We start from the raw sequence: 24,519 nt of genomic DNA, 5'->3' as shown, positions 1-24,519 counted from the left end.
TGCATCTATAAGTACCCATTGTCATATTAACGAATGCTTTAGATGCCTCTGAGTGTGTTGCTATAGTGCAATTATAGTTTCTGTTATTGAATTTGTCAGCGTGAGAGGGAGAGGTCAGGATGGCGAACTTTCAGATTGCTTCATTCTCATGCATTTGTAGCCACCAATCCCTCACACATACACCCACTGTGCTAAAACGCTCTTTTCTATTCCTGGAAAAAAAGAACTCTCATCAGGATTCTGCCTTGGCCAGTGTAGCTCAGAACTGGACAAATTGTGGTTTGCCGTTATCAGCTATTCCATTTTTTCCCATTATTAGGAAATGGTCATAGCACTGCGTTAGAGAATCGGCGGGAATCATCACTCCACATGTTCTCATATGGCCTCCAGGTGACTCATCTCCATGGAGACACATTGTTAGAGTGTAAGGTGGGTTCGGAGGCGCTCGCCCGGAGGGAGGTTATTGAGCTTATAACCAGGTAATCCCTGATCTTCCTCAAACCCCGCAGCCTCTGCAATGGTTAATGTGGCGTTCCAGCAGGGGGGCTCAGGCTGGATTGGTGTTAATAAACTTAAAACTAGATCCCTCTCCTGATTCTCAGTGGCTGTTCTGCAATAACATGACGTTAAAGCAAGCAAAGGTCAAGACAGAATCAAAACAGAATACTCGTATAATACCAAAATGAAGCCTGCAGCGTTGATCTCTTCGTCTTCTTTAGGAACCCTGCTGTTTCTCTCTGATGGCCTGAGGTTTATGGTAATATTACCAAACACTATTTCAGGGTGTATCAAATATCACTTATATGTCAGTGTTGTACTGTAAATCTCGGCGGTAAATGTCAGAGTGCTTAACTTTATTTGCCCCCTAAAACTTGGCAATATTTTTTGCTCTCGTGTAGGTGGGCTAAGCTTAGCGCCTAACTGCCTGCTGCTTTTGGGAAAGCGTAATGCCCGAGAGATTTATATCTAGCGGAAATTTGTCCCGGGGGGACAGCACAGCCTCCAAGTTTAATATCCTCCCATGAAATCAGTTTTCTCTGAGTCTCCCCGGACTGCTGTCCTCCTGTTGTTAGCACCAATCTTCTTCGTCCCCTGTGCCGCCCACCTCCACCTCATCAACGGCGAGTGTAAGTCACGGACATCTGATGAGACAACAGTTTAGATGTAATCGCATTGTTGGACCAAGTCACACAAGGTAGACTGGTCTTCATCGCTTTTTTTTTTTTCAGGGTCCACATCTCTGCAGCTATTAGGCACATAATGGAGTGTGGCCACATATGCGGTTAACACGGTTAGATTTTTCCTGGAAAAAAAATCAAGATGAGGGACACAATGTGCTGAAATGTTGACCTGGTCGCTACTTTTTCCACTAGCAAGTGTAGGCAGAAAGTCCATCTCTGGAGAATTGAAACTATGGTACGCTCTGTGCAGTTTCAAAAGCTTTTTATGTCCGTGATTACTGAAAACCAGGAGTTGTTTTTGAGAAGCAAACCTTTTGTAACCTGTTTTATGACTGGCTTATTGTGTGTCCGAAGGAGAGAGATAAAAAAAAGAAAACAACAAATGGCACAGGCTAATCCAGCAAATGCTCTTATCTAACACCCTGCTCTGGGGCTTGATACTGTTTTAATAATGGCTGTGCGACAGTGGATTTGTCCTGGTCTTGTGAATTATAAATATTGATTTTATGACTTTGAGGGCTGAGATGAAGAAGGCAGCTGCTTTAAAGACAAGATAATGGCCTTCAGATCCATTTTATAATGTGACAAAATGGGACCTTGATGGGGAAACCTTTTGTACACAATGAAACAGGCCTCTGTTTAAGGCCACAAGGTTACACAAAGAAAACCTGTTCTTGAATTCTGTCCATGCTGAAATCTCTCTCTCATTCTCTATCTATCTTTTCTCCCCCATAGATTGTCATATCCAGCATAATGTGCAGCTACAACAAAGCTGATTGGACCGAGCTTGCCAAAATGGCAGAGGTGAGTCTTTGTTATGCTAATTTGTGGATACACACAGTTGTGAAATAATAACCTCTTCCCTTAGGGATAATTTGGCTCTTTTGATAACACTGCATGTGTACCCACGCCATCACATACTGTCCTGTACCAAACTGCAAAACCAACATTTACTGTTATCCAAAAAAAAGCCCTTTATTGAATCGCTGGCAGCTAATCCTGGATCTAAAGTAGCCTACATTTACGGGAAATGCTCTTCGGAAGCAACTAATCTGATGTTGCCAAGAAGCTGAGAGGGATGAGACAGAGGATGCCAAGGAGTGAGCCGCTGATGGTTGGATGAGACGGGAAGAGAGATGGAGAGGGGGAAGGAAGGATGGAAGACAGAAAATTAGAAGACTTCGCAGACCAGACATCATCAGGCCAGTCCATCTGTGAGAATGGAGTTGTCCAGATCCCAGGATTTTGCAGTCAAACTAAACAGCATCCACCCCAAAATGCTTTTAACTGCAGATGGCCACAACCCCTTGACTGCAATCGCCATCCAAACAATATCAACCTTAAATCGTCATGTACGCCTTTAAACTCCAAAAAGGCATTGTGCCCAATTGGCATCAACCCCTAAACCAAATCAATGCCAAATTGCCATCAACTGTAAACAGCCACCAATACAAGGTGCCATCTACCTCAACTGACACCAACATCGAAATGTCATCAATCCCAAAATGCTATCAAATGCATATTGCCTGAACCCCAAAAAGACATCAATCACAAAATATTATCAGTTGCAGATGGCCTCAACCCTAAAAAGGCATTAGCTTGAATCGGCATCAACCACAAAACAACATTGACCCAAAATGCCTCTAAAGAGCCTCCAAAATGCCTCTAAACAGCCTCCAAAATGCCTCTAAACTCTAAACGGTCATAACTCCAAAAAGACATCAGTCCCAAAATATTATAAGCTTCAAACAACATCAACATCAACCCCAACCTGCAAACAGTCTCAACTCCATAAAAGTATTAACCTCAACTGCTATAAACTTTTATTGGCATCAACTCCAAAATTACTTCAATCCCAAACTCCATCAACCCAACTCGGCTCGGCAAGACTCGGCTCCAAGAAGGCATCCACCTCAGCTGACATTAACCCTGAACTACTATCAACTGTAAATGCCCTTAATCTCAAAGCGGTATAAAGTTAGCAATGGTACCAACCCAAAATGTCGTCAACCTTGAAATATTGTCAGCAGCCATATCACCCTGTAGCCTAAGACTGGTTTCCCACTGAAGCTAAGCAGGGTTGGTTCTGGTCAGTACCTGGATGGGAGACCTGGGAAAACTAGCTTACTGTTAGTGAGGCCAGCAGGTGGTGCTCACCATGTGGTTTGTGTGGGTCCTAATGCCCCAGTGTAGTGATGGGGACAATATATTGCCAAAATATATTGCCAAAAATCACTGTCCTTCGGGTGAGGTGCTAACTCTCTGTGGCCATTTAAAATCCCAAGAAGTCCTTTGTAAGAGAGTAGGAATTTAATTCATGGCCTCCTAATATAGGGAGGATTCCCAATTTTGAGTGAATTTGAATCGAGAAAGCAAACACAATGCAGAATTTCAATTCAAATTTCAATGTAAGAAAGCAGCTGTAACTGTATTTAAAAGCAATTTAACTGTACATTTGACAAGAAAATGATCATGACAGACTTTGAATATTGGCTTGACATCGCCTTGAAGATTATAGACCCAATAGATAGTTTAACTTTTGGACTTGAATGGAAGAACACTTCCTTTCCCAGAATGCTTTGCTTGTGTGCCTATCATTTTAACTCAGCTTCCTGTGGCCAATTCACACTCATAAGCTTCAATTCAGATTTTTGCTCAATCCTGAAGAGACACACGCACACACACACAGACATGACACACACAGATACGTCCACACACCACTTGCACACACACATGTGGAGCTATAAACACAGGCCTTGATACTTTAAGTGGAAATGGAGGGAGACAGAGGAGTGACCCCGGGATTAATCATAGTTGACTTGCAGATCTCAGGCGCTTAATTGTGCAGAGAAAATGGCTGAAAGTAAACAGTCCGCGTGTCAATGTGTTAATTCTGCTATCGATTACATCGACGCGTCGTCCTATCTTCTCTCTCACCTCATTAAACCGGCCTGTCAAACCCACCCAAAACCCTTTTTTACTAACAGCAAAGATGGACATCTGGTATTTTCTGTCTCTCCACCCCCCTCCATATTACTGTCATTATGTATTCGCCTGACATCCCCCGTCACTCGAGCCCAGGTACATTTTGCATATTGTGTATTCATAAGGCAAGCAGCTGATGTAAAGCATAGTGAGAACATCGCTTCAGGGTACGGCTGCCATGTCACACCACACTTCACACTTTAAGCTCTGAAAAAAACTAAAATGAGCACAGGACTGATTTGAAGGTCTTGCTCTTTTACCTTTCCTGGATGAAAGTGAAAGCATCGATCTGTTGTCAGAGATGAAACGAGAAAAGGATATGCCTACGTATGAGATGCGTATGATCGGGGTGAAATGGTGAAAGACCGTTTGTCTTTGGACCACGTCTGCCGCAGTGGGTTTTAGTGGTCGGCGAACTCCTCTGTGGTCTGAATGCCTCGTCTTCCTCGCGTCTGCTGTTTAGCTACCTGTGCCAGCAAATATGAAATAAAGGCTCAGTTGCCATGGCAACTCCCGTTTTCAAAGAGAATCAACCATTCATTCCCACTTTGAAATCTAAGGGAACACTTAACACTGTTCCTCGCCTAAGGATACTACTTAAAAGTTTTTTTTTTGTGCTTTCTTTCCCTCCCTTGCACGCCCATCTCTCTCTCTCTCTCTCTCTCTCTCTCTCTCTCTCTCTCTCTCTCTCTCTCTCTCTCTCTCTCTCTCTCTCTCTCTCTCTCTCTCTCTCTCTCTCTCTCTCTCTCTCTCTCTCTCTCTGTCTGTCTGTCTCTGTCTCATCCAGACTCTCTCTCTCTCTTTCCCCCTCACAGAAGTGTCAGTCTCAAGTAAACCATTCTACTTGCAGCCGCCACCTCTCCTCAGCTACTTTCCCCTCCATAAAATCGCTGCCTTTGAGAGAAATATTACATCATAACGATGTGCCTGAGGCTATAATTCATAAATGTCAAAGTCTCTCCGTGAGCTGTTCCTATTTTATCCAATTGAAAGTTGGCAGAAGAAAAAGGAACAGTGGATTGCAGATAAATGGCTAAAAGCAGGCCCAATAATAAGGGTGCAATGTGCAGTTGTTCGTGAGTGGCATAGCTACAGATTCTGTGAATACGTGAATTTAAACTAATAAAAGCCTCATTGCTGTCACTCAAATTTCAGTTTCCCAGGCTGCACCTGCGGCATGTGTCTCTTACTCAAAATTTGAGGATAGTGTACCCTAATCCTGTGCAGATATCCATCCATCCGTCTGTCCATCCGTCTGTCCATCCATCCGTCCGTCCGTCCGTCATCAAGTTTCTGCTTTTGTCCCAAAGCTTGCTTGCTTCAGTTGATCTACGTTTACCTTTTTTCTGTACTCGCCAATGAATAATCGTGATCTATGATGGCGACACAACAGCGGTCGCCGTTCTAGATGTTACATAACCACCACTTCCACTTTTGTCCACGACGTTGCCATGGTATCTACAAGCGGAAACCAAGGATAGTGCGGATATTAGGTCATTGATTGACAAAATGACAAAAAAAAGGGACGCGCCATCGTTTAAAGTTGGAATTTATCTGGATCTAAATGCTCCTGTCGTCAACTGTGTTCAGACTTCAAACATGTCGTATAACATATCACCAGACTCCATAGTCATCAGGTTTGTTTGCATCAATTTTTCAAAAGTATTTTAATTATGAAACGCAACAGTAAAAAATGTATGGAAGGGGTTGGTTTAGGTGTTTTTAGCTATAATTTTTATTAGTCTGTATTAATTTGATAACTTATTTTACTGTATTAGCTGTTATTTCATACTAATATTCAAAAGAAATAAGCTCTTCTTAAAAAAATGTCCCACATAAAATATCTTCAAAGGATTGTTTTCGTCAATGACATTCATGCTTGTTTCTTCGCGGGAGGCATAACTTGTTGTAGTAGGTGTAATTTGCAGGGGAAAATATGGTGCTAAAAAGCACTAAAAGTGGTTCATTGGCTTGTAATCATAGGGGAACCCCTTAAAGTGCTTTGTAGCACTTTAAAGTTGTTATTCAGCACCTTTGTCAAATAGTGTTATGTAGAACCATAGAACCACCCCATTCTCCGCCTTAGATTTTAGATCTGTAACTCCACTCTCATATGTTTGCTATGAATGGGAATTTACTACAATGGCAAAAGCTGTTTTTGAATATCTTTTATGCTTTTCTGAAGTCAAAGTCTTGTGTGGAATATTTCCTTATAGAATGCCTTGGGGGCAAAATGTTAAGAACACATTATCTTCAGGAAATACACTGTATTTTAATGTTGTTCTATTCCTTTCCCAAACTAAACTAAGAGACTAAGAGAGAGTTAGAGAACTGTTAAAGAACTATGCAGGGGCTAAACATATTCTTTGTATGGCAGTGCACCTTAACCACCCCAAAGAGCCGCAAAAGAACCATACTTGGCTTTTTATATGGTAACAATGCTATATAGCATCTCAACCACCCCAAAGAACAGCTGAATAACCTAATTTTTATGTGTCCACTGCGGGACATCTACAGACCCTTCTCTATAAACCTTCAAATGTCACAGATTTTTTTGAAGAAAGCTTTTTCAAGCCGACATTTAAAGTTTGTCGATTTTGTTGAATTTGAGTTTTAATACATTTTTATTCCTCTTCCTTACATTACATCTTGCATCCTGTTATCTCAATTCAAAATCAGTATAAATCAGTAAGTGAATTGGAAAGGCAAATGCATTCACAGTTCAGTTCTGAATGGTGCACATCCCTGTCCTGTTCCTCTAATTTAAAGGTGCTATGAGCAATTTAGCTTTCACTTAACTTTTTACAAAGACCAGGAGTGTCACAGAGAGATATGTGTTTTCTTAGGCTACCTATTTCAGCTGTTAGGGAGTATGGACATTTTATGCATGGTACCCCTAAAAAGTTGCTATAGGGCTTTTAGCATGGAGTCATTCTATGATGACATCCTATGAAATAGGACCCAAATTCAGCTAACTTCTGTCGTGTGGCAACATATAAGCATTTTATGCTTGTCTATTTGCTTAGGTTGATAATGAGTGAATTTAGTGAGTCTAGACTGGACTTCAATAGCATCCATTTCTCTTTTGTTGCCATTCCTCTCACCTTTTGAGTGCATAATTTTTCCACTAGACACTCTGTTCCTCTTTCACTTCTCCTCCTCTCTAATACCCCCTGAGATCAAACTAGACGTGCTGATCCAAGGAGTATGACAGCGATGGGTAATGTTGTCCTTATCAGCTTTAGAGTTGATAATCCTTGTCAGAGACAGCGTCAGGTTTGATCCAGATCTTCTCTTTTGTAGAGCATGCCCTTAAAATTCTTACAAAAAAAGTACCGTGAATGATGATATCAGTTGATAAGATGATATTTTCATATATAACATGGTGCTTTATTGGTCAGAATGTTCTGAGATAACACTTTTTTAAGAAAGATGTGCAATTTAGGCATATTGTCAATTTATTTCAGTTATTCTGCATTATTTCTTCTAATTATCAGTTTAAGTCGAACAGTATTGCCTGAAAAGTCATTTGTGCAGGCTCATTTTTGGGATTATTTGGTGGTTCTTTGTTACGTTTGCTGCGTCACAATTCGCCTATGCTCTAAAAGTATGTGCTGTTTTGTGAAGAAAATGCACATACTTTTGCGTGTGTAGCAGAATAGTAGGCAAGCTTTGGGACATACTACTACGTCATATTTAACGGACAGATCTTTCGCTGTTTAAACTGTGCTGTCAATCATCAGACAGTTAAAATCCCCCACAATCAATTTAATTTAATTTCCTACCATTTCGGAGGGAAATGTAGTAGCCCGTTGGTCTGCCAACTGTGGGTCTTTCATGCAGGAACTCTCCTCATGTGTTTGCATAATGATGCATTTAAAGGTTAATGACCAGACTTATCATTACAAAAGTTCACAATGCTGTTTCAGATGAAATATATTGTGGATAACATTAAATAAATCTGAATTTTACCAGGTTATTGATAATTAATCACTTAAACTGCTTAACTTAACTGTCAGACTTGCACATCCGCCATGTTTGTAGTTTTTAACACATTTTATTCAGATTTGTAATCTTTGGAACACTTATTTTAACATACTACACTTTGGGGCACACTAATTCTGATTTTGAATACTATCAGAATTTTTAGTTTGTAAGGTAGTTAAGTTCAGATATTGGGTAGAATTAAGAGGTGTAGAATACAGTCATGCAGAATATGACATTCATTTTTAGAGCGGATAGTATACGAATTGGGACGCAGCAGCCCAAAACTTGCTTGAAATCAGACCATCGAGTTGTCTTGTCATAGATCTGAGAGAAACTGCAACAGGTTATAAATGCTCCTTCCCTACACTGAAAGACTAGCATGTGAGCACTTTTGAATACCTTAGCAACCACAATGCCTTGGCAACCATCCAGACACCTTGGCATTGTGGCTTTCTTTCTTAGTCATGAATGCAAAGGCTTTATTTCTTCATAGACAGACACTTGTATTTCGCAATTCATACAGCTAGAAAAGAGAGATCTCAGTGCTCTAGAAAAATGCTCTTAGCCATTTTGTTGTTGTTGTTGTTTTTTTTGCTTCATTTGGCTTATTTTAAGTCTATTTTAAACCCTTCTCTCTCAGTGCTAAGCCTGCAATATCAAACAGTCGTCTTGCTGGCCTCGCTCTCTGAAAGCAGCTTACCGTGATGAGAGATGATAGCACTTAATTCACTGTGTGCGTGTCACCCCTTTTGTTGGACGGGAGGGAGAAAAAGGAAAGCCTGCCCCCTCATCCACCACCTCCTCCCATTCCCCTCTCTCTATAAAGGGCTTAAAAGAAACTGGGTGAAATTAAACATTATTGATAATTGGCTTTGGGATCATGGCACATTGTGTCCATTTTGTACCTGTATTTGGTCCTAATTGACCATGAAATCTAGGGCCTAATCCTGTAAGGGCAGCAGGTTTGTCCCGTACCCCCGGCTGACAGTGATAAATAGCTTCACCCCACCTCATGGTCCTCTGCACTTTGTAAGGCTAAAATGCTTATTCTTTTCCCGCTTTAATGGCTGTCAGTCTGCGGAAAATCATAAATCTACAGATGGAGTCACTGTGGCAGGTTTGTAGAGCTTTTTGTAATTGTTTAAATCCCCCATGTGATGTGGTTTAAAGCCCCCGTGGATCTGTAATTGCCTGTCAAACTCAGCTCGGCTACGCACCCCACCCCGGTCTGCGTGCCGCCCGCCCGCTCTCGCTCGTCTCTCGTGCATCCGTGTGGAACACTTATCACCACTCTCATCTATTTTAGAGCCAATGTCTCAGTCAACGTTGATTTGCTTCGCTCATTGTTTGCATCTGCTTGAGTCTGATAAACAATAAAATTGTTTGTTTTTTTTGTTATATTCTTTATTAGCTTGTGCGTCTGTGTCTTTTGTGTTCGCTTTTGATGTCACATGGTGAATAGACTTAGATTGCATGGAAAGATTATTTGAAAGTACATTGCTGAAAGACTGTATATGGGATTAGTTATGCTCTGTACACCTAAAAATAAAGGTTAATTAAAAGAAAAGCATTCTTTGCTAAACCTAAGGCGCATTGAATAACTTTTTTTTGTTGCTCTGTGGGGTAATGATTTGGTTCCTGATGTTTCATTACAGTTTCTACAGATTGCCGCCCATGAACACACAAAGCTCTCCTACAGCGAATACATCTGGGACAATTCATCATTTTATTAAGAACCATGAAACTTGAAGGGTAGCTCACCCAAAAAATAAAATTCTGTCATCATTACCTCACTCTCATGTCGTTTTAAACCTATATGACTTATATTCTTAGGTGTCACTTTAGTTTAGGGTCCAATTCTCACTATTAACTATTGCCTCAATAAACCCCATATTACCGCTTATTAATAGTTTGTAAGATAGTAAAGTTCAGATATTGGGTAGAATTAAGCGATGTATAATATGGTCAGACAGAATGTGACATTAAAGGGTTAGTTCTCCCAAAAATGAAATTGATGTCATTAATGACTCACCCTAATGTCGTTCCTCACCCGTAAGACCTCCGTTCATCTTCAGAACACAGTTTAAGATATTTTACATTTTAGTCCCAGAGCATAATGCAGTCAATGCACACTATACTGTCCATGTCCAGAAAGGGAATAAAAACATCATCAAAGTAGTCCATATGTGACATCAGTGGGTTAATTAGAATCTCTTGAAGCATCGAAAATACATTTTGGTCTAAAAATAACAAAAACTGTGACGCTATTCAGCATTGTCTTCTCTTCCGCGTTTGTTTTCAAACCTCAAATAAATTCGCCAATGGATCGCCAATGTCACGTGATTTCAGCAGTTTGGCAGTTAGACATGTGATCCAAACTGCTGAAATCACGTAACTATGGCGATCCGAATCATTGATCGATTCACTGATTCATAACCGTTTGAATCTTTACTTCAGGTTTGAAAACAAATGCGGAAGAGACGACAATGCTGAATAAAGTCGTAGTTTTTGTTATTTTTGGACCCAAATGTATTTTCGATGCTTCAAGAGATTCTAATTAACCAACTGATGTCATATGGACTACTTTGATGATGTTTTTATTCCCTTTCTGGACATGGACAGTATAGTGTGCATAGACTGCATATGCTCTGGGACTAAAAACTAAAATATCTTAAACTGTGTTCCGATGATGACCGGAGGTCTTACGGGTGTGGAACGACATTAGGGTGAGTCATTATTGACATCAATTTCATTTTGGGGTGAACTAACCCTTTAATATGTACATTATAAGTACTAAATAACAGCCAGTATCCTAGTAACATGCATGCTAATAAGCAACTTGTTAAAGGTGCAGTGTGTAGTATTTATGGACCTCGGTTGACAGAAATGCAATATAATATACATAACTGTTTTCAGTGATGTATAAAAACCTCACATAATTAAGCGTTGTTTTTATTAGCTTAGAACAAGCTATCTCTATCCAAATACACCACGAGTTCCCTTATAGTGAAGTTGCCATTTTGCACCACCATGTTTCTACAGTAGCCTTGAATGGACAAACTGCTCTACAGAGCGCTAGTCACTCTCCGCTCTCTCAGACGACAACATCTCTGTCCTTTGTCAGCCACCGTAGCTTCTCTATGTGCTTCGAAAGAGAGTGTAGAGTGGAGCAGTGGACGGTTGCAATTCACAACCTCACCACTAGATGTCGCTAAAACTAGGTGTCACCTTTTCTTATATAGAAGAAGAATTTTGAATAACTTTTTTTTCCATACAGTAAAAGTGTATGGGACCCAAAACAACCCCAGCTCTTAAAAAAAAATTTATTAGGCAAAAATGAAAAACATTTAAGGTGCACTATACCTTTAAGGTTCTCCTATTTGAATGCAAAGACATGCTTCTTATTCACTAACCATCTGAAAAATGAGACAATCAACAATGTTTCTGTTGATCATGATGTTAGTGTTAATTCATCTAATGATGATAAAAAGATGGAAACAGCACCATAACTGACATATATCCAGATGAGGTGGGCCTATTTAGGTGTCTAGGTCAAAGTGTTGGAGTAGTTTGGCACAGTTTCAATAAAGTAACCAGAACACACTGAATTCTAATTGAATTGTTAAACGCTAAATTCTGCACAACCAAGCGTTCAGAACAGGCCTGCCATGTTTGCTGAGTTAGCTAATTTGCATGATTTCTTCAGTCAACCAGGTGCTAAAAAATTCACGTGTGTGCACTTCATTTTTTTGTTTTTGTGCATGTAGCATATAACATGTTTGAATATGAGCATTCACAGCTTGATTGTGATTCATAGCTGGAAATGCGTTGAATTTATTCTTCAATAATTTGAGGCTTCTGCATCCATCTCACAGGAGTCTGGCGCTGATGCCCTGGAGCTGAATCTATCATGTCCTCATGGAATGGGGGAGAGGGGAATGGGGCTCGCCTGTGGGCAGGTAAATCCAACATTCAACAGCCGCTGTACCATGCAGAGACAGCATCAGCTGTGAGGTAAAGCAGCCACAGCAAATGCTTTTTAGGGTCTTTTTTTTTTTAGCAACGTATTTGGCAGTATTATGGTACAGTGATGTATCAGATACATCATGAGCCATGTCTAAAAAATGTTATTAGCATTATACATGGCCAAAAACATGGCAATGCCATTGTATAAATTGTTTGTTTGTGTGTGTGTTGTTGTTGTTTTTTTTGTTCTGTCTATAATTGTTGATTATTATGCCAGATGATGTCTGGTACCCTGAGGTATTTGAAGTCTGCTGTCACTCAGCAGGGAGAGAAAGCGTGTGAAACCATGAGCATGAGGCCTGCTGGGAAAGATGCTGCACTCACAGTTTTGCGCATTTTGTGTTTTATTTTATGGATCTAGACCTGTACTGTGAATCTGACAGCACACACATGCTCGATTTTATTTTTTGGTCGTGTTTCCCAGTAAAGTGTCTAAAAATGTTTTACCTGAAACGCAACACTACATAAGACCTTAAGACTTGTTTTCATTTTTTTTTTCTTTATTTAAACAATAAAAAAAAAAAAATTAAATATAGAGTACAATAAAGCAGAATACTCTAATGCAGTGTTGCATCTCAAATAAATGTATGTACGTTTCTATACATTTGCTGGAAAACAAGACTGAAAGAGCTAATTTAAAATAGTTTGAAACAGTTTTTTCAAGTGTGTTTACTCCACCATCTTACATTTTTTTACATTGAGCTTAGTGCAATTTAGACCAAATTAAAGGAACAAAAGGTAAAATTTTTGGATTCAAATATCCAAAAACCACTGAATGTTATATATTTTGTTGATTTGTGTACTTACATTATCCCAAATGTTTCCAAGAATATTTAAATCCAGAGAAATATGCACATTATTGATAATTGGCATGGATATGGCACATGGATATGTCCATGCGTCTCCTATAAGTGACATCATATCTGCGTTACCTTCAATTTCCGTGTTGTAGAAAACAGTAAAGATGCTTTAATATATTATGTGTTTTATAAGACAGGTGAGCAACTGTTTGGATACATTCATCACCAGAAAACTAACAATTATTATATAGCTCAACACAGTTAGTCTTATTGTTTAAATCTTGTTTTCTTGATTTAAAGTGAGTACCATGTTTTACCGTGTCTAAAATCAATCTAGCTGTCTGCAGTGTGAACATGTTTCTCATAGCAGCCGCCGAGCGAACACACAGAGTAGCGTTATGATGCAGTATGATAAAACAGAACTGCATTAACCCAACATACACACGAGCGGAAGAAGCAGAAACGCTCATCTGCGGCATAATAAAAACTCCTCAAAATCAATGCGTCATTAAGCTACACTCTAGGGGAAAAAAACATACATATTGGGGTTTTACATTTTGTTATATATGTATTTTATTTAATAATCAAAAGTTGCACTAACAGTAGTTTAGCATAAATACAAGTGGATAATTTCACCTCATATATGTGTGTAATATGTATTCATGATTTTATTGAGCTGCTTATTGATCATATGATGGTTATAATCCTACTTTGGAAGTCTGCTGCAAAACAGCTTGCTAGGTTTTGGTAGCCTAGAAATCTAGACGCACCCTAAGCGGCAGCAAATTTAATTTGCCCGCGAGTGTCGTCTAGCAACTCTCAATACCCTTCTGAGCTGTATTCACCTAACTCTTGCCGGGCCAATCACATTGTGTATAGAGTCGGTGGGCGGGGCCATAATGACGACGGCTGAGTTGCGTTTGCGTGCTTCTAGTAAACACAGAAACTGGCAAACGGCGGTCTTTCGAATCAGCTTTGACCGCGACTCTGGAAGACTTGAGTTAAGCTTTTCTCTGAGAAAAGAACAAAGAACGGCACTGAAGTCATTCTTAAAAAGGGAAGATGTGTTTAGAGTTTTGCTGACCGGATACGGCGAATGTTTAATCTATCAAAGAGCTCTGCTTCACCTTCGTTGCTCTGGTTGGTTGTAGCGCTATCCTATCGCGTGCAGAGGGAGTTTGAAAGACAACCGTTTATCGCCCCTCAGATTGAGCCCTGTCTATGGTGAGTTTCCAGACCAAACATCTTGATGTGGGTCTGGCTTGTCAGACTAAGGTTTTGGAACATTGAGCTTGAATTCAACTATTGTACTGATATGAGCATGAACTTGATGTGTGTATTTGGACACGTCTAGTTCATGCCCATATCAGTATAACAGTTGAATTCAAGCTCAAACAAGCTTCCAATCCAAAAACTCATCCACCTGAGTTTCAACTCACCATTTACAGTTTAGGCTCTGAGTAGGCTGGTCCAAACCTATCAACATAAGACCTGTACAATATAAAATCCTATAAGTTTGTCTCCATAGATTTGGATGCGATGCAGATTTTTACCTCTTTAATAAGGTATAGATTTATGTGTGTGCACACATGCGTTCCTATGCGTACCGTTCCGAATCAGAGCGCATTTCAGTTCTCATGAATGGCTGATGAGAGGCTGTCAACTTTGCCGAACCTGCATCACTGCATATCCACTTACCGTAACATTGGTTCTGTCAAAGCATTTTAATAACACTTTTCCATCACAGCATATTCAACTGAAGAATTAGCCGAATTTAATAATCCACAAATAATCTCTTTTGCGGTTTGTAAACAATTTTCATTCAAGCACATAACTCCATTATTCGAACCAAATGCAGCAGTTGTGTTCTTGGCCTGTTGAGATTAAGGCGGGATTTTTGTTGTTGTTGTTTTTGGGTTTCACACCAGGGCATGGTGCTTATTACAGAGGGAAAAAAGCAGCGTATTGTTTATAGTTTTGCTTATGATTACACCCTCAGTAACTGTGAAAAGCTGAATAGCATCCTGTCAACTGATGTAATTGATAGAAAAACATTGCATCTCAGCACCTTAGAAAACTTTCTTCTGTGATTATCATACGCTTTGTTTGGATTTATGATGCATAGTTGTTAAACAGAATAAAATGCTGTTAAAAGCTATAAATGAAAACATCTGGTTTTTCATCTGTTTCAAAAAAGACATGTTTTCTGTCTTTTAATTTTGAAAGCCTAAAACAGTACCTGTCATGTTCAAGAATGTGATATGAAATCTGTTTCATTTAGATTTTCAGGCAATTTTGCTGGAAAAAAGCAGCTTAGACCAATTCAGACCAGCTTAAAAGAACACGCCGACTTTTTGGGACTTATTCACCGTATCCCTCTGATTCAGTTAAATCCATACGTACCATTCTCATCTCTGTGCGTGCCATAACTCTGTCTCACGCACCCACCGCTAGCCTAGCTTAACTCAAAGACTGGAGGTAAATGGATCCATCTAACTTAACCTACTGCTCAATAAGTGACAAAATAACTCCAAAATGTTCCTATTTACATGTTTTGATGTGTAGTTACAATGTGTACTACGACGGAAAATGAAAAATTGCGATTTTTCTAGACCGAATTGGCTAGGGACTACACTCTCATGTGAACTGTGGCAAAAACGCTAAATATATATAAATATAAAAGTATATTAAAAGTTTCCCATATTTCTTGTGTGCAAATTTCCATATCTCCTGAAACCTATGAAATGACAAACAGACCAACATTTGAATTATTATTCACTGAAATCTTCCCATAAACTATTCATTTTAATTTTTAATATGGAAGATTGTTTTTGCCACAGAATAAACATTTTTAAAAGGTAATTGCGACATTTTACCTCACAATTCTGACTTTTTTCTCTCGCAATTGTGAGTTTATATCTCGCAAATCGGACTTTATAACCGGCAATTCTGACTTACTCGCATTTGGGAGTTATAAATTCAGAATTGCAAGAGAGGGAAAAAAAGGCTGAATTGAGAGTTTATATCTTGCAATTCTAACTTTATAACTCGCAGTTGTGAGTTTATATCTCACAATTCTAAGAAAAGAAGTCAGACTTTCCAGTCAGAATTGTGAGATGTAAACTTGCAATTCTGAGGAAAAATTTGGAATTATCTTTTACATTATTTTATTCCATCATGGCGGAAACAAGCTTCCATATCAAGCTGTTCAGAATAAATATAACAACCCATATGGTTTTGGAATGACAGGAGAGTAAGTGATTTTATATTTGGTTAACTATTAGGGTCTTAAATCAGTCAATAACTGAGTAAACCATGAGAGGCTATTTCGTAATACACAGTACTTTCTGTAGTACTTTCAGTAAGTTCTGCCTGAACATGATCACGCTGTGTTTTTTCCCTTTGGGTGAGGTACAGCGACATGATTTTTCCTCATCAAAGTCGTTACACGCAATCTGTGAAAGTCTGTCACATGAATTAAGCCCAGAGGTGATGTACGTGACCCTTCCTATTACCATTTCTCTTTGCCCGCATCTGGCCTGAATAAACGCACACCTCTTCAATCTGTTCACCTGACTATGTGTTATACCACAGGAAATAAACCAGCTTTTCCATCCAAACAAAGACAGAGTTATTTCCCTCCAACGTGGCTGTAAATTCACAGTCATATCCATTCGGTTTGCTGTAGATTTTCCGCTGTAAGACAAAGAGCTAATCAAAGCCCGAGGGCAGGTATCTGCCAAGAGAACTAAAGAGACGCAATATCATTTAATCACTCCGTTTGGCACCTCGTCTACTTTCCTTGCCTGTGGAAAGAAGGGGAAAAACATTAATTCAGCATTGTTTCTGACTGCATGAAAAGAGATACAATTTGATTTTAATGGGAAGTTAATATTCTCTCTCGATTGCTCTCATTTCGGTTTGTTTTGCTATGAAACTGTCCCTATTTTCTCAAAGCTGTTTAACATTTAACTGAGATTGAGATTCAGATTAGAGATGGTTTTGTTTACATATGTTAAACATTAATGTTTGCAATTTCAGTTTACTGTTGATTAATGTTTTAAACATTAAGGCGAATTCGCTAAGCGGATTTGCGCAGAAAAAAATTCTTCCATGAACCGGTTTAATGGCGGGTTCAGACTGCCGATTTTGGCACGATCCGTCTGATTTAGAGTGTTGTGGTGGTTTGTAGACGACAACGGCCATCGGAACGTAAGAATTGATCTTTTCATCTCATATAGTTTGTCATAGTGGACGACAACTGATGTAGGAGCTCCAATAGGATTACACCAATGGGACCAATAAGACCAAACCAACTGGAGCACAGAAGCTCTTCAGTACACAGCTTTCAAAAGTGGCAAAATGAGTGAGAGACGATGGTATTGGTCCTGCTAGGTGGAATTATGCAATGGAAATGAGATTCGTGGAACTATGGCAACAATACTCACGCTTTATGACGTTTCCTTGAGTGAGTGACTAACACAACAGAGTGAAAAAAGATAAACACTTGCGAACAAAAACGGAGGACCTTCAGCAACCCAGCGAATACTGGAATTAGCATTAAGCTAACACACCGCTTCGGTACTTTGTTTCCACCCTTCCGGAAGTCCATCCGCTAGTTCCGTCTTCTCTATGACATCAGGCATGTTGTTAAAGATGACAAGCGATGATTGGTCGGAAAGAAATATGTAGTTTGAAAAAGGCATAATCTGACACAGTGACTGTCATAACGAACTCGGCATGACGTACTAAATGCTCTTAAATGGTGTTGTGATAGTTCACCCAAAATGTCTTATGTCTTTCCAAAACCGTAAGACTTTCTTTCATCTTCGGAGCACAAATAAAGATCTTTTTGATGAAATCTGAGAGCTTTCTGTCTCTCCATTGACAGCTATATCTATGCTTCAAAAAGTTTATAAAGAGATTGTAAAACGAATCCATATGAATTGAGTGTTTTAGACCACATTTTCTAAAGAAACTTGATCGCTTTTTATGATTAACAGGTTTATAATTAGGCTTTTATTCAACATTGCTCAGCAAACAAACAGAAGCTCAAATGAACCTGCTTGAGGAAACAAACCTTGGTTCTTGCTGAAGAATGAACCTCATTGGTTCTTGTTGAAACTCAAACGTGCTGTGTAGCGCAAGAATGAACCTCATTGGTTCTTGCTGAAGCTCAAACGTCCTGCGTAACACGAGAATGAACCTCATTGGTTCTTCCTTAAGCTCAAACGTGCTGGGTAACATGAGAATGAACCTCATTGGTTCTTGCTGAAGCTCAAACGTGCTGCGTAACACGAGAATGAACCTCATTGGTTCTTTCTGAAGCTCAAACGTGCTGCGTAACATAAGAATGATTCTCATTGGTTCTTCCTGAAGCTCAAATGTGATGCGTTACACAAGAATGAACCTCATTGGTTCTCAAACGTCAAGCAAACATGTTTCAGTTTACCACAACTGATGTGTGAGTTGATAAATATTTATGTAAATAAAAGCCTAAAACAATCGCTTCTCTTCAGAAAATGTTGACTATATGGATTTACTTTATCTCTTTATTATCTTTTATTTAAGCATTCAAAGTGGTAGTTGCGCAGCTGTTAATGGAGGGAAGCTCTCAGATTTCATCAAAAAGAGTTTGTGTTTCGCAGATGAACTACATAGGAGTGAGGTAATGAATGACATTATTTTAATTTTGTGTGAACTATCCCTTTAAATTAAGTCATTGGCATTATTTTCATTGCAAAAGCACCCCTTTCCAATGTTCTTTAGGTCTGTAGATTGCACTTTATTCACAAAACTTTCAATAAATGGAAACAGCATGATGTAATTTTATTTAAAGGCAATGTTATTAGTTTTGTCTTGCAATGAAAATATCCTCATCAGTATTTGTATGGACATGATGTGCAGAAATAAAAATCGATATTGTGACCACAAATGAAGTTCCGAATTAAGAATTTGTTACCACGACTTTGGCCACGTTTTAATTAAAGTTAAATCATGGCAGTGAGGGAACAATTAATACAACGTGGTCACGGTTTAACTAAAGCGAATGATAATGTCATGGGAAAAAAATTCTTCATTCTTGGCCACAGTATCTTGATTTGTATGTGGGCCTCCATAATTTTGTAATGTCTTACTAATACATTTTTACTTGACACATTTTTATATTTTATACATAGGATTCATTTGGGTAAACAAATTAACCCGTTAGCAAAGCTTTATCAGTTTAGCTCATGCAGATCTAGCGGGTTAATAATTGAAAGCATTTGAAACTATCATTATATATATGTATACTAAAATAAAAAAAAATAAAAACATTACCCGTGCATTGCTACAGCAATACATTGTAACTTCTCTCTTGTTATTTTTGTCGACAGCATGTTTTAATTAAAATTGTTTTAATTATTGTAATGAAACATTTTTGTCTCATCTTTCGGTATTGTTGACAAATACTTTTAGTCAGTAATTAAACGCTATCTGTGGGCACAAATCATTCTCACTAATTTGTAATCACAGGAAAAGATGTGTGAGGGAAAGATCTCAGGGGTCACGGAGTTCTCACTCAGGTTTGACTCAGCATCCTTCGGGATCTCATCTTTTTTTCACCTTCTGCCTTCAACACAGTTCCCCAGTTTCGCAAATTAAAACCGGCTCTCGTTCCCAGAGCTATTTTGAGCCTACCAAACAGGGCCGAATGACACCCGACTTCCATCATACCTCCTGCGAGACCCAGCCAACCCTTAACGAGAGTGCCCACCTTCTGTGACCTTGCACTGTAAAATTAAAATTTCAGGTGTAAAGCTGCTATTTTTCCTGCATTCCTCCCAGCATTCTTTCCCTTTGCCCATTTGCCCCCTCTCCTCACAGCCTGAGGGGGTTTTGGGCTGCTTTCCATCTCTCTTTCTCTCCCTTCTCTTCCAGTTGCAAAAGCGCTCCAGTTCCCTGCTTAACCTGCCCTGCAGTGACGGCACAGAAAATATATAAAGAATCCAGCGTGCCCTCTCCTTTAATTTCATACAAGGCACCCCCCACCCTTAACCACGCGGCCACCTGCCAAATCAGTGCTGCCGGAGTCACCGTGCAATGCACTCAGCCCTTATTGCAGCTCACAAGTCGATTTTCATCTTTGAATGCTCTTCAGTGGTTCTGAAAGCTCCCCTCGCCGCTCTCTGCCCCCTCCGTCTGCGAGGCACGCAGCCTTTTTAAAACGCTCACGACTACCGCGGTAGGTCCGCTGCGCTTGCAGGCCCATGAAAAGCACCTCTCCAAATGCTTGATGCTTACTTTTTTCCAAGCAGCACATGGGCTTCTAAGTAAAAACATTTTTTTTTTTTTTTTTACTTTAGCCCATTAAAATAGTACATAGTTGCGCAATGAAAATGTATCAAATTGTTTTTACAAATAATGTGAGATACAAGGAGACATGAAGTACACTAGGTTTTTAAATATTTCATGTATTTAATAGTTATGTCATTATTTATAGGCCTACTTTGAACTGTATGTTTTTTTTCCATTGGTTATGTATACACCTATCAGGCATAACATTATGACCACTGACAGGTGACGTGACTAACATTGATTATCTCTTCATTACTGCGCCTGTTAGTGGGTGGGATAAATTAGGCAGCAAGTGAACATTTTGTCCTCAAAGTTGATGTGTTAGAAGGAGGAAAAATATGCAAGCGTAAGGATTTGAGCCTATTTGACAAAGGCCAAATTGTGATGGCTAGACGACTGGGTTAGGGCATCTCCAAAACTGCAGCTCTTGTGGGGTGTTCCCGGTCTGCAGCGGTCAGTATCTATCAAAAGTGCTCCAAGGAAGGAACAGTCTTGAACCGGTGACAGGGTCATTGGTGGCCAAGGCTCATTGATGCACGGGAGGAGCGAAGGCTGGCCCGTGTGTTCCAATCAAACAGACAAGCTACTGTAGCTCAGTTAGCTCAAGAAGTTAATGCTGGTTCTGATAGAAAGGTGTTAGAATACAGTCAGACAGTCAGGGTGCCCATGCTGACCCCTGTCCACTGCCGAAAGCACCAACAGTGGGCACGTGAGCATCAGAACTGGACCACGGAGCAATGGAAGATTGTCATAATTCATCACCAGCAGATCATAAGCAGTCTTTTATCATAACTGTGTAGTATTCATTGAATGCATTTTTACTTCAAAATGTGCAGTGCTCAAACATGTTTTTTATGAAATCATAGCCCTGTTTAATAGTCCCGTCAGATCATATCGTGAGTCCTATTTTTTCATCCCCTAATGTAGTTTATTATACCAATTAAAGGGTTAGCTCACCCAAAAATTAATTAAAATTCTCTCATTAATTACTTATCCTCATGTCGTCCGACACCCGTAAGACCTCCGTTCATCTTCAGAACACAAATGAAGATATTTTTGTTGAAATCTGATGACTCAGACAGGCCTTCACGAGAATAGTTTTTGTGCGCAAAAAAGCTAAATAACCACTTATATAGTGATGGGCCGAATTTAAAACAAAGTTTTGAATGTTATGAATCAGTGTATCGATTCATGATTCGGCTCGCAAATGTCACGTGATTTCAGCAGTTTGGCACGCGATCCGAGTCATGAATCGATACGCTGATTCATAACCGTTCAAAACGTTGTTTTGAATTCGGCCCATCACTATAAGTCATTATTTAGTTTTTTTGCGCACAAAATCTATTCTTTAACACTTCATAAAGTTATTGTAGAGCCACTGTAGTGAGATGGGCTTTGTAATGACGTCTTTAGTGCCTTTATGGGTCTTGAGAGAGGAAATGACATTGGTGTCAATGAAGGCCTTTCTGAGACATCGGATTTCAACAAAAATATCTTCATTTGTGTTCCGAGGATGAACGGAGGTCTTACGGGTGTTAAACGACATCAGGGTAAGTAATTAATGAAAGAATTGTCATTTTTGGGTGAAGTAACCCTTTAAGTCTATTTTAAGTTGCATAATGTGAGCAAAACGCTTGCAATGTTGATCCCTGTTTTCATGTGAAACCGACCGACGACGGGTCACAGACTCTCTGCCGAAAGCAGCCCAGCTACACAGGTGCGCTCTCTCTCCATCAAAGCGTGTAATATTGTGTACAGCAAACTGCTTAGAGGGAAAAGCGTCCCTGCTCCAGACTCCCTGGCCCACAGACAGCGGCTCTCACCCCCATCTGGCCTGTAATAAGCTGTCACGGGAAGCCCTCTGAGGGAGCGGCGGTCTCCGGTGCGAGAGCAGAGTTCTTACAGGCAGCATCTGTTTGGTGGCTGGTGTCTGGCTGCGGGCCATGACCCCTGTGCCTTGTACCGAGGCAGGCATAATGCAATTTCATGACCCTTTGGGAGGAAGGCCTGTCCAGCTTCCTGTAAGTCTGTTTTTGTTGTTTCCTTCAAATGCTACCACCGTTCGGCTTGTAGAAACCGTTCCCTCAGGACGCAGGGCTCAGTTGCGACACGCCACTCACTCAACCGGCAGTGTTGTCAGGCAGCTCTGAATTTGTATTAAAGAAAATATTAGCATGAATATTCATAGTATCATTGGATCGCCAATGTCACGTGATTTCATTTCGATCCGAATCATGAATCAATACTCTGATTTATAACCGTTTGAATCTTTATTTGAGGATTGAAAACAAACACAAAAGAGACGACAATACTGATTAAAGTCATAGTTTTTGTTATTTTTGTTTCTTCAAAATGTATTTTCGATGCTTCAAGAGATTCCAACTGATGCCACATATGGACTACTTTGATGATGTTTTTATTCCCTTTCTGGACATGGACAGTATAGTGTGCATTCACTTTCCTAAAGGAACAGAAAAGCTCTCAGACTAAATATAAAATATCTTAAACTGTGTTCCGAAGATGAACGGAGGTCTTACGGGTGAGGAACGACATTAGGGTGAGTCATTAATGACATCAATTTCATTTTTGGGTGAACTAACCCTTTAATATACTGTTTAAAGGCTTTTAAAATTTCAGCATATAAAGCTTTCTTCTGGAATTTCTTCATTGAACTGTTATTACGTGTAAAGAACCTTTAAATAACCATTTTTTAGAGCGTACAAGTTCTTTCTCCGCTCTTCTCTTTGCTGTGTTGTACTGCCACTTTTGTTCTTAGCACTTTTTTCGCCTCCAGTTCAGGATTCACTATATCAACCAATGAATCTCTCCAACAAAACCGCCAGTGCTATCAAACATCTCTCGGGACCCCAGATATTACCTCTCCCGCTCTGGCAGACGGCTCGGAGTGGACAAGTTGAACCTAACTCTCCAGCCTTGTTTATACCCTGTTTAAGTCTTGAATAAATCAGGACAAATTGCTGTGGATGGTGCTCACTACTGGGTCAAGTGCATAAATCCAATATTTTCATAAAAATAAAAATCTGGGAATGTGTTTATCATCTCAAATGGCGTAACCTTTCGTGTTCCATCTCTTTCAGTGCCTTTCGAATACATTTTGAATACTTTTAGGTGCAAATACAACCTGACTTCATGTGTATCTCAGGTAAAATACGCACCCAAGGACGCACCAGATCTCACAACGATTTCTTTCCTCCACTTTTCGGTTTTGTACCGCGCTGAATCGCTCAGCATGCCTTAGAAATGGAAAGGAAATAGTCAGGAGGAGATGTGTTTTTCTGTGAGCTTCTGTATTCTTACAAATCAATTCTGGCTAATGGTTTTAAAAATCAAATGCTAACCTTTTCCTGTGCAGGGAGTGACCTTAGAACTTCGCTTTGCACATACAGCTAGTACATCACACTTCTTTATAGAGACGGGCAGACCCATTGCTCAAGGGAATATATGCCAACAGTTATTGGATATGTCAAAACAGAGACCTATTTCCTGTGAAAGAAAAGAGAGACCGAGAAGGACCGGGATGAGAAAGGGAGCCGAGGCAGTTACTGAATGAAAGCTTCATGTCGGGTTTACAGTCTTTTAAAGCATCCCGACTGATCTGACATCAGACTTCGCTGTTTGAATTAAACCGTGTCTGTTTTACTTCACAGGGATATAAAGGGTTTAATGCGGTAGTGTGTCTTTATTTGAGGCCTGGAGGAAAGGGACAGGGTGGTGCATCCACTGCCAAACAGTAACATAAGGATAATAGATGCAAAGAAATTAAACAATTGTAGAATTGATTCAAAATGTTTAGATTTAAAAGATAAGTTAATAATTAATACATTTATTTAGCAATGATGCATTAAATTGATCAAAAGTGACACAATATTTATACTTCAAATAAATGCTGTTCTTATTAATGTTCTATTCATCAAAGAAACCAAGAAGCAAGAAGAAAATGTTGCTTGGTTTTTACAAATATATTAGTATTATATTTAGTGCAATTAATCGCATCCCAAATACAAGTTTGTCTTTACATAATATATGTGTGTGTGTGTGTGTGTGTGTGTGTGTGTGTGTGTGTGTGTGTGTGTGTGTGTGTGTGTGTGTGTGTGTGTGTGTGTGTGTGTGTGTGTGTGTGTGTGTGTGTGTATTATATATAACATATTTTTCTTAAATATACATACATGTCTGTGTATAAA

General features: G+C 39.5%; 1 protein-coding gene across 1 annotated transcript in view; it reads left to right on the top strand.

Annotated features, from left to right (window-relative positions):
* Positions 1 to 24,519, top strand: part of dpyda.1 (dihydropyrimidine dehydrogenase a, tandem duplicate 1) — a 266,445-nt gene that overhangs the window by 150,124 nt on the left and 91,802 nt on the right. Inside the window, exons 14-15 of the mRNA XM_067435665.1 lie at positions 1,917 to 1,985; positions 12,029 to 12,112. Of these exons, the coding sequence (XP_067291766.1) occupies positions 1,917 to 1,985; positions 12,029 to 12,112 (153 nt within the window). The remainder of the gene's footprint in view (positions 1 to 1,916; positions 1,986 to 12,028; positions 12,113 to 24,519) is intronic.

The sequence above is a fragment of the Pseudorasbora parva genome, chromosome 24 (genome assembly GCF_024679245.1).
Source record: "Pseudorasbora parva isolate DD20220531a chromosome 24, ASM2467924v1, whole genome shotgun sequence".
Taxonomy (NCBI): domain Eukaryota; kingdom Metazoa; phylum Chordata; class Actinopteri; order Cypriniformes; family Gobionidae; genus Pseudorasbora; species Pseudorasbora parva.
This window is presented reverse-complemented; position numbering and strand designations above follow the sequence as displayed.